The 11,775-nt window shown below is 36.0% G+C and overlaps 1 protein-coding gene across 1 annotated transcript; it reads right to left on the bottom strand.

Moving 5' to 3' along the window:
- Window positions 1–4,721: 4,721 nt before the first annotated feature.
- On the bottom strand, window positions 4,722–6,641 carry LOC131073852 (codeine O-demethylase). Its single transcript, XM_058010363.2, has 4 exons — window positions 6,299–6,641; window positions 5,734–5,981; window positions 5,206–5,530; window positions 4,722–5,123 (listed from the first exon to the last, which is right to left on the bottom strand). The coding sequence occupies exons 1-4, from the start codon at window positions 6,536–6,538 to the stop codon at window positions 4,878–4,880; spliced, it is 1,059 nt and encodes a 352-aa protein (XP_057866346.2). The 5' UTR covers window positions 6,539–6,641; the 3' UTR covers window positions 4,722–4,877.
- Between the last annotated feature and the right edge of the window lie 5,134 nt (window positions 6,642–11,775).

Here is an 11,775-nt window from a genome sequence, read left to right on the forward strand (position 1 = left end):
GGCATTCAAGACAAGGATTCAACCATTAAAGAGGAGATCACTTACTACATACTACTACAACATACAACAAACAACAATATCTAAACCTTCGCACATAAGGATACAAACATCCTTAGAACAAGGTATTAGTAGTTGTTTTACATTACAGACATTTACATTTACAGCATTGCTCATTACTTGGTTAATTCCAAAACCGGGGTTTGACCTAAAGGCAAACCCCTAATCCCTAACCCCCCAATCGTCTTCGCTTTTCTGTGTGTAGGTTGCAGGTACGCGGCTGAAATTGAAGATCTGGAATCCTTGTGCAGAGGCGAACAGACCCCCCTTCGTTTCGCGGATTTTTCGGAGGACCGTGGCGCTTGGGCGCCATCGTCCCGGCAACTTTCGCTCAAATTTACAGGACAGCGCCGTATCGACATTTTACTGCTAATTCCAGGTCCGCAGCTTCATCCTATATCGCTAACTCAATTTATAAGTGAATCTTTCTCACTTTCTATGCATTCCTAGCTCAATTCCTCTATCAACATTCTTTACAAAAGAGGGTAGCCTTGCTGTCATAACCCTTGAAACTCATTTAGCATCCAATCTTGCATTGCATGGGATTGGATCTTGTGGGTTTCAACCCCTCTTTTGAATGTAAAGTCTCTCCCCTAAGTGAAGACCATCAACCCTAGCGAACCTCCCTTCTCTCTCCTCGGAGTTGGAAGAGGGGAGTGCAACTAGGGTTCGATCGCGATTTTCCGCTTTACATTCTGTAAGTTGTCTCATCAACTAAATCAGCACCATCATCTCAACATAACAAAACTCCATGAGCACTTGGAGTGGAGGTAGGGTTACAATCAGTTATATTAAATTTCTTCAGCATATCTTGTGCATACTTTGTTTGACAAATGAAAATCTCATCCTTACTTTGATAAACCTCCATTCCTAGAAAATATTTCATTAGACCAAGATCTTTCATCTAAATTCTTTCATCATAGCAGCTTTGAATTCATCTTTCATCTTAGAACTACTACCCATATACAAAAGATCATCAACATACAAACTTATGATGAGAATATTAGTACCTTCTTGTTTGTAGTAAATGGTAGGATCACTCTTACTTCTCTAGAAGCCATTCTCCTGAAAGTATCCATCAATCCTGGCATACCACGCTCTTGGTGCTTGCTTGAGGCCATACAAAGCCTTCTTCAACTTGTAGACATAATTATCTTTTCCTTCCACTTCAAAACCTTGTGGCTGCTCCACATATACTTCCTCTTCTAAGTACCCATTCAAGAAGGCACTTTTCACGTCCATATGATGTATGCTCCACTTCTTTTGAGCTACTAATGAAATCAACATTCTTATGGTCTCTTGTCTTGCTACTAGTGCAAATGTCTCTTCATAATCAATTCCATACATTTGTGTGAAGCCTTTAGCAACTAATCTCGCTTTATGTCTTTCAACACTCCCATCACTGTTAAACTTGGTCTTGTAGACCCATTTGGTGCCAATCCTTTTTTTGTCATGTGGAAGTTCTGCTAACTCCCAAGTGTCATTCCTGTGAATGGAATCCATCTCTTCTTCCATGGCTTTCACCCAGACCTCATTAGTACATGCATCTTTAAAACATGATGGTTCAAAATCAGCCTTGGCTAATAAAGCAAAATTCACTGTCTCACCTATTGGGTTTTCTTCATGTACTTGATTTCCACTCCTCTGATAGATATCACTCAATCTCCTTACCTTCTTTGTAGAACTTGGAGAAGAAGCTGGACTTGAACTTGGTACTAAAGAATGTGAAGAAGGATTGCTTGGTGGAGTTAAACCACAGGATATAGAAACATTAGTTGGCTGCTCATGATCAATATCAACAATTATATCATCATTCAAAATAGATTTTGGCTTCTCAACATGTCCTTTTTGATGACCATAAACTCTCCCTTCATCAAAAATCACATCTCTTGAGACAATAAGCTTGTTAGTGAGGGGATTATACAATCTATAAGCCTTGCTTTTCTCACTATACCCAATAAAAATACATGACTCACTCTTTGCATCTAACTTTTGTCTATTTTGATCAGGTACATGTACATAAGCTAAACAACCAAAAACTTTGAAATGATTAACATTAGGCCTTTTTCCATACCAAGCTTCATAAGGAGTCATCTTTTCTAGGGCAGTGGTGGGGCTACGGTTGAGGATGTACACCATTGTAGCAACTACATCTCCCGAATAAGAATTGCTCAATCCCTTGGTTTGTAACATACACCTTTCCATTTCAACCATAATACAATTCTTCCTTTCAGCTACTCCATTCTGTTGAGGTGTGTATGCAGTAGTAAGTTGCCTCTTGATGCCATTAAAATCACAATAACTTTGGAAAGCCTTTGAGCAAAACTCTTATCCACGATCAGTCCTTAAACATTTGATCTTGCACCCTTTCTCATTTTCCACAAGGGCTTTTAACTTCTTGAATGTATCCAAGGCTTCATCTTTGGCCTTCAAAAAATATACCCAATAATTTCATGAGTAATCATCAATAAAAGTGATGAAATATGATGACTTACCCAAACTCTTAGTCTGTATAGGACCACATATATCTGAATGAACAAGCTGAAGTGGGTGATGAGCCCTCCATGCATTGCCCTTTAGAAATGTTTCTCTTGCATGCTTTCCTTTAGCACAACCTTCACAAACCTCTTTGTGTTCCTCAACCTTGGACAAACCAGAAACTAATGCATGTGAGGTTAGAAACTTCAAACTATGAAAATTTAAATGCCCATACTTGAGATGCCATAACCAACTTGAATCCTCATAAGCCATATTTGCCAAACTGTTGTTATGTTTACCAAACTTCAAGGGGAACATCCTATTTCTTATCATAGGAACAACAGTGATCACCCTATTATCCTTATTCTTATCATAGATAGTACAAGTCTTATTCTCAAAGACTACTTTATAATTTTTCTCACATAGCTGCCCAACACTTAACAAATTGTGCTTCAGTTGTGGAGTATAATAAATATCATGAATACTCTTTATACCTTCTTTTTTTTGGACCTCCATAGCTCCTTTGGCAGCAACATCCAACGATTTATCATCACCAAGTTGGATCTTGGATTTGAAACTTCCATCCTTTGTTGAGAACAACTTCTCATTCCCTGTCATATGGTTAGAGCATCCAGAATCTAGATACCAAACATCTTTACTAGTATTTTCACCCTTTGCATAAGATAAAAAAAAGTGATCAGGAGGATTCTCACTACTTTTTTGAGCATAGTTAGCACTTTTACCTTCTTACAATCTGCATTCTCTTTCAAAGTGGCCATACCTATTACAATGGTAACATTGAACATTTCTCTTATCAAATTTGCCTCTACCTCTTCCTTTAGAAGAATTAATAATAACTGTAGTTCTAAATATATTCCTAGCATTGCATGGAAAGCTACTAAGGCTCTCATACTAAAAAAACAAACTAGTCCCTAAACTAAGAATACAATAAGTGCATGCACAACATGTTTTATTTACTAAAAACAAACTCATGCCAAAAACAAAACTAAAAATAGTCCTAAGGATTAATGCATCCTGAAGTACATGCTTTATTTGCATGGCTTATGCATGATCATGAATGGATAGATTCATGCCCAAACTGAAGCTGCATGGAACTACATGCTAGAACAACATCAATTATCAACAGTTTTCCTTGCGAATGGATTGGGGCATGGTTGCCAAGGCCATCATGTCACACTAGTTTTGAAATTATGGGGGTTCTGCTAATTGTAGAAACCAGTACGTCTGGACTCTGGACTTTGATTATGTGAACTGGGCAGTGGCTATGCAAGTAAATACAACTCACTTTATAAAAAAAAATTCATATTTTTAGACGATTACACCATGATCTGACACACCCAGTCTTGTCAATTTACCACTGCTTCTACATTTTGTCATAATAGACCAGTTGTGCAAGGAAACAAATAAAAAATTACGCTTACGTAATTCCTAACGAATCGATTGTATATTTATTTATTTGTATTGGTAATAAGAGGTATTTACGTTATTCCAGTATGGATGTGCAGATAATTAGGACTTTCATTTCTCTTATCAGACGGCAAAAGCTACACTCTTACATAACAAATTCTACATCTACGCATTATACATTACCAATGAGTTGCGTAGAAAGAGAGCATTATTGGAATATGTAGGCCATTCAAAGCCTCTGTCGATTGAATAGTGATCCTACAGATTCTTTCAGACACTCTGATCAAAAGGGTTTCTTAAGTTGATAAATTACAATGCAGGATTCACATAAGTCGCAACATTAATATGCCGTGTCCATGTAAACACAGAATTCAGACATCTACCGATATGATAATGTCAAGTGACAGAGTAAATGACACTAGCGTATAAAGAGCCAACAAAATATTCTTTTTTCACGTGATCTGCGCAAACTATTTTAGTATTCGTCAACTAAAACATCTGAACCATATCTTCCTCAATGTAAATATCTAATTTTCTGTCATCCCTCAGCTACTTCTCTGTTACGAAATTTGAGGACATGGGTTTTATGCCTATTATCAAGAATTCATGTAATCTATTGCCTTCCTCACACGAGCTGCTCCCTACCTTTGCCATTTTTCTTTGGTTTAATCTATCTCTTAACGAAAAGGAAGATAATAATAAAAGATTGGATAATGTAAATAAGCAGCGCATGAAAAACCAAAAAAAAAACTAGGGAATTAGTAAATATAATCTGAATTGTAGAACACAGCAGTAGATTACACAAGTTATAAAAAGCTGGAGCAGCTCAGTTAATGACGTTGCTTTCTAGATACTTATATAGCCGCCACTTACATCGATTGACCTTTGTCAAATAGATTCGGCATTTGTTTAAATCAAATTCTTGCAAAATCCAGTAGAGTTTTCTTCCCTTGCAACTTGTTAGTGAGATAGTAGTGATTGTAGTCTGCATGTTTGTAGTTCTTGTAGCGCCTTGGATGATCTTCATCTATGAATTGAGGCAATGGACCCAACTCCACATCGTAGCTTGGAGCATGAAATGTAACAATTGATAATCTTTCTTTGTTTCTGTTTGTTACTGCTCTGTGCTCAACACTCTTGTATTCTCCATTTGTTAAAACCTGCAACAATTCAAAAAGTCAATTCAATATGGGTTCATTGCAATTCGGATTATTTGTCTAATGGAAACTTTTCTGGGCATACCTCTAGAGTGTCCCCTATATTGATAACTAGAGCATCTGGGATTGGCTCTACAGAAACCCACTGGTTCTGGTTAAGAATCTGTAAACCTACAGAATCATCATCTTGCAGCAGCACAGTAAGAGCACTTCCATCGGAGTGTGCACTTAAACCTAGAACCAGATCAGGCCTTGGACAGGGAGGATATAAGTTCATCCTCACTGCCTGCACATTTTCTCCAAATATTTCTTCAAATATATTGGAGTTTAACCCCAGGTTTTCAGCTATGGCACTCAATAATTTCCGGCAGAGTCTAGATACCTCCATCGAATAGGCTTCCACTGTATCACTGCAAAAGTCATAAATAACCCATGACCTATCAATAGCCCAGGTGACCAGGTAGAAACACTAGGCTAAAATCAGTTGATTATGCAGAAAACAAAGCAATCTCGTTAAACACAGATCTCCGTGCCTGTGCCTATTTGTGCGCTAGGATTCTAGGACACATAAAAAATATATCTGATCATATGGAAATAAATCTGAATGGATTACCTGAAAAGAAGCGGCTTTGCGGGCCAAAGGTTTTCCTTGCGAATGGATTTGGGCATGGTTGCCAAGGCCATCATGTTAGACCAGTCTAAGTTCTGGTCATCTGAGAAGATGAAACCATGACCATATCCCTGAATTGTGCTTGGAATCATTGCGTACTTCTCTTTTTCTTTTAATGGCAACTTGAAGAAATCCCTCACAACCATCTTTATTCGATAGAGTAGTCCCAGGTCAATTCCATGATTCAACACCTGAAAAATAAAATCAAGGAACTCTTAATCACAGTTAAAAAATTTAAGGTTTTGAAACGAAACATATGCGAAAATTCCATACAGAAGGCCCAAGGAAAGCCAATTAAGATCAAAATCTAGATAATCTTTAAGGGATAAACAAAAGAGTCTTGAAAAGACTGAATATGTATATAAAACTACAATATCATTAAATATCCATGAAAGTATCTAGTGGGTGAACTTGTGAGCCTATATAGTAAGTCAGTAGTTAGATCTTTTTTCCCTATAGAAAACTGAAACAACTGTAAAAGAGAAAGCGGCATATTTCACTTACTGACCTGAAAAAAACCCCACTCTTTACAAGCCCGGGCAAGCCTGTCCATCTCATGCTGTCTAGTGGAATGGTGTGCTGAGAGTATGTTGGCCATGTCAATGAGAGGGAGATGAAGGCCAGGGGGAGCACTTAGTGCTGTACATCCAATCCTCTCTTGTTGAAGTCGAATATATCTCTCTGGTACATCCTCACGCTTCAATTTTACAAGCTCTTGCACGTCATCAACCTTGAAAGATGTGCTCATCTTTAATTTTAAATTGGCTATATCAAGAAAATACTATTTTTTTGTTGCTAAGTACTATGTTGGGTAAAACGAATACAAGAAATCTATGATGTTGGAAGAGGTTGCATGGTGTGATCATTAGCAATCGGTGAAATATATAGAGGCGATTAGAATTTAGCTTTATGAGCAGGCAAGTATAGACATGTACCTGCATATATTCATATGCCGATTTGGTGGTAGATTTGTCCTCCACCTTCATTGGCACCCTTTGCGATGCATGAATAATCATTCTGACATTATTTTCATGTAGATAGAAAAGAATTATCTTAGAAGTTTTAGTAAGAATTATTTACAGTAAATAATGATATTTTTTATTTAATTTTTTAATGCTAGAATTTTTTATATTTAATGTTTATCTTTCTACGTTTTGAGTTAAATCTGATAAAATTATTCTTTATGTATTAATTTGAATAAGTTGATATATCTTTTATGAAATTTATTAAATTAACTCACCTCAACATCATCTCATCTTCATACATCTCTAGGTTCTAGAATTCATTTAGAATTTCCATCATTCATCTCCTTGATTCAAATTTATAGGTGTTGAAATGACTTGTAAAAATCATCTACATGTAAATTTGAACCTCCAATCTTTTAATTTGAAAATTTTAATTGATCCCATGTCTTTGTTTCCCATAAGCTATTCTAAGTTGATTAAACTACAAATTATTTAAAATTGGACATGTTCGGTTGGCAATCTAATCATCTATTGATTACCAAGGAGATTTCATTCAAGAGCCTCATAATGCATCAAAATTGCATCCTCAGCTATTTTTTATGGTATAATATCTTGTTGTCCTCAATATTCATTCGTCATCATTAAAATTATCCATCTTGAGATTTAAGCACAGGAGAATCATTGGGTCCTAATGGATTTCCACCCAACCTTCTTCCAAGTGTAATGGGATATTGTTAAATGTTATGATTTGAGTTGTTTTAGTCTAGTAAGATCCTAAGACATATCAATACTACTTTCGTTTATTTGATTCCCAAAAAGAGAGCAGGTGGACAACTTTCTTGACTTTAGACCAACCAAATTGTGTAATACTTTTTATAAAATCCTCTCTAAGCTAATAGTTAATTGACTCAAACCTGTTCTCCCATGCCTCATTAATCAGAAGGGCTTTGTCCAAGAAAGGAAAATTCTAGATGTTGTTCTAACCACTCACGAGATTCTCCATTCAATGGAGAATAACAAAAAAAAAAGTATGGTCTTCAAAATTGACATCTTGAAAGCCTATGATAGGATATCATGAAGTATCCTTTTTACTAACCTCCAAATATTTATATTCTAAAGAAAAGTGATCCAATCTATCAAGGAATGTAATACTACTAAGATGTTTTATGAAATTGGTCAATGGAATTGTAAGCCGTTTCTTTCATAATGAAAGGGATCTTGATTAGGGAGATAGTCTTGCCCCCTATCCATTCATCTGAGCAACAGAGGTTCTTGGTAGGAACATTACTAGACTTATCTCCCGAAGTAGGCTTAAAGGTGTGATTTCGACTTCCTCCCTCCCTCCCTCCTTGCACCAACTATTTGTGGATGAAACTACCTTTTTGTTTGATATTTTGTTCATGAATCTCAACATTGGAAGGTGTTTCTAAATAGGTATGCTCAAATCTCAAGGCCACATATCAATTACAACAAAAGTTTTTCATATTTCTTTAATATTGAGGATGGGCTCTACGTAAAAATTGTCAAAATTATTTAATGAAAAAGGACACTCTCCTTGCCACCTATCTAGGATTACCCCCGGTGACTAAAAATCTCCTCATGAGAATTGATTTGGAATTGTTGAAAGAATCCAAAAATAAAACTTGCAGGATGGAAAGGTAAGCTTCCAATTCAAGGTGGAAAGTTTCAATTCCTAAAGGAAGCCCTCCAAAATATCCAAATTTACTACCTCTCCCTCTTCAAAATACCAACCTTTATTGATGATAAAGTGGAAGAATTTTTTAAATAATTTTCCATGGATGAGAATGGAAGGAAAAAGAGGATGGATCTTGATAAATGGGATATTATTTGGAAACCCAAACCTCTTGAGGTTATTGGCCTCAAAAAGTTGCAACCTTTCAATAAAGAACTCCACACTAAAATTGGATGGAATATGATATCCACATATAATGATTAGACCAAAATTGCTCATGCTAAATACCTCATTGGTGAGGACCTTTTATTTTTATCCACTATAAAGGATTTGTTATATGGAACAATATCCTAAATTCTAAAAATATTCTAAGACAAGGTATAATGAGGTACATTGGTAATGGGCTAAAAGTCAATTTTTGGGAGGATACTTGAGTTGGCATGGTTACCCTCTTCTCTAACCCCTTTGGAGACTATAGGGTCCCCCTCTCTCAACACTTTGGATCTATACTTTTTGACTACATTGATAGGATTAATAGAAATCCCAAATGGGAAGTATTCCCACTTCATTTTTCTCCCATGAAGAAATCAAAGACCAATTTATCAAAGCTCTTGGAGAGTGTTAATTCTTTGGATATCTGCAATAAAAATGATGATGTTATCTTGGGCCCTAATTCTATGGGCAAATCTTTTTTTTTTTCGGCTTACTTTTTCCTAGAACACAACATAGGGAGGATAGATTTGAACTGGAAATTTATATGGGATACAAATGTCACAATGCTCACAAAATTGTTCATTTATAGTGAACAATTTATTAGATTCAATGATAGTCCCAAAGACATTGAGAGGGGGGGGGGGGGGGTGAACCAGTGTCTAACCGGTTAGCAAAATATTTAAACTTATTAATAACTTTGCAATGTAAAATAGTGTACTGATAAACTAGAATTAATGCAATAAACAGAAATATTAGAGACAACATAGAAACACACCATAACACAAGATGTTTAATGCAAAAACCCGATGTGGGAAAAACCTTGGTGGGATTTGTGACCCACAATATTTACTCACTGGCCAATGAATAAATACTACTTACAATAGGGGCCTACACATGCAGGGAGGCCAACTGCCTAGAGCTCACTGCTCATGAAGAGTCTCACTGACTACAAAAATGGATTAATAAATCAAATACAATGTATTGCTCAAAACAATATCTCCAATGCTAGTCTCAGTACCGATTTAAGCTCAGATGGATACCTTAGCCAAAAGTCTTCGCTGTCACTAAATCACCTTATACAATATTCGCATATCCATACAATAACCTTCCTTGCATATTCCTATTCTCTCTTATATCTTTCTACTACTTACTTCTACTACAAAATGATCTATAAGATCTCATACATATATGAGTCTTTTACAATATACCATGTCGGCTTACAAAAGATAATTATATTACAATAAATAAAAGTTCATCCCATGTCGGCTAGAGTGTTGGTATGCATTGTTGTCGATGTAATACGAATGCCGGTGAAGTGCCTGTTGGTGCCGGTGTTTGCCGATGTATAATGTATGTGATGTCGGACATGTAGAAACCAATTGCTGGTGGGTTTCCAGTTGGTTGCCATCAATGACAACATCAACTATTCTCATAAGAGTGTAGAATGCCAACACAACTAACCTTATTGAAATTATGACAAGAAACAACCTAGTCAGAAGAGGATATAATCTAGTTAATAGATGCATTTGTTGTCAAGAAGAGGACTCAATGAACCATCTCTTTTTGCATTATATGCTTAGTGGGGAGGTTTGCGGTGGAGTTTCTGTCATCATTAAATATTAATTGGATCTTCCCTAAGTCCATTGAATAATTTATTGATGTTTAGAGAGATAACACCCCCTTTAACAATCCTGTGTTGAAGGAATTGTGGAACAAAATTCATACCTTCCTGGCTTGGGGCATCTAGAAAGAGAGGAGCAATAGAATCTTTAGAGAAGACACAATGAATAACAAGGAGGCTTTTTAAATTATAAAGAATGGATTGCATGAAAATATTAATCATATGAAGCATAAATATGCTCTCATGCCAAATACTCTACTAGAATTATATGGTAGAAGATGGTGGGGAATCAATGCAACATGGATAAATTAATAATCAAAAAATAAATTTTGAGACATTATGTGAGATAAAAAAGCCTAAAAAATATTTGGTAAAGCTAAATTTTGATAGATATTGTAAAATGAATCTTGGGATGGTTGCTGCTATTGGTTTATTCAAGGATGCTCAAGGCAAATTGATAGAAGGATATGCCATGAATGTTGGGATAAGAACAAATAATGAAGTTGAAGCCAAAGCTCTTTGGCAAGGATCAAAAGGGGCTATCTCCTATGGATTCCAAAATATTACTATTGAAAGTGACTGAAAACTTGTAATGGATCTCATTAATTTGATAATTTCACCACTTTGGAGGATATTAAATTATATCATGAATATCCAACATCTACTTAATTTTATACCTTGTTGGTAAATTAGACATACCTTTCATGAAGGTAATAAAGTTGTCAATGCTTTGGCTAATGAATAAATAAATTTAAAATAATAGAATTATTGGGGTAATAAAGGTGATATTCCCCATCAAAATAGAAATATTTTGATTAATGATAGACAGGATGTGTCTATTAATTATGCAAGGAAGTCTTTGAATCAATGTTATGTTATATGATGTAAATTTTTAGTGCTTCATGGAATATATTGAGCTTAAGTTTAATGTTAAGGACATCTCCACCTCACCAAGGAAGCTAGATGGAGTAAGAAGTGAATAAAGAAATGTGTGAATTAGAGAATAAACATTTTATTATGGTGGGTTATACACTAAGTGCCTCTTTTAGGATATTCAGGTAGATTTTATTTATTCTAAATGTGGGAATATGTATGAGGACCCCTAAAAAATGACCTTTCTTAGGTGTTATAACGCTAAAGGTAATGAAGGTGCAAATTCCTAAAATTGCACCCCTTGCAATTTTCAATTGAATTTGGGTCTTCACCTTAGTGATTTTTTCCCCTCAACCTGATCGGAGACCTGAGTACGCTCATGCACATCAAAAACACCTTGCAACTCAGTAATGCACTTAAAGGCCACCTTGATCTTGCCCCAAAATAGGGTAGGACCAGGGTGTGGCACCCTGGTCTTCACTAGGACTAGGGTGTAACACCCTAGGACCCCTTAATGGGGGCTTATCTTGATCCCCTCCTCCTGACCTAACTCAAATTTGAAGCGGGGAAATCCCCCCTATGTCAGATCAAGTCGGAAAATCAGTCAATTAATCCTACTG

This window comes from Cryptomeria japonica, chromosome 9 (genome assembly GCF_030272615.1).
Source record: "Cryptomeria japonica chromosome 9, Sugi_1.0, whole genome shotgun sequence".
Lineage (NCBI taxonomy): Eukaryota > Viridiplantae > Streptophyta > Pinopsida > Cupressales > Cupressaceae > Cryptomeria > Cryptomeria japonica.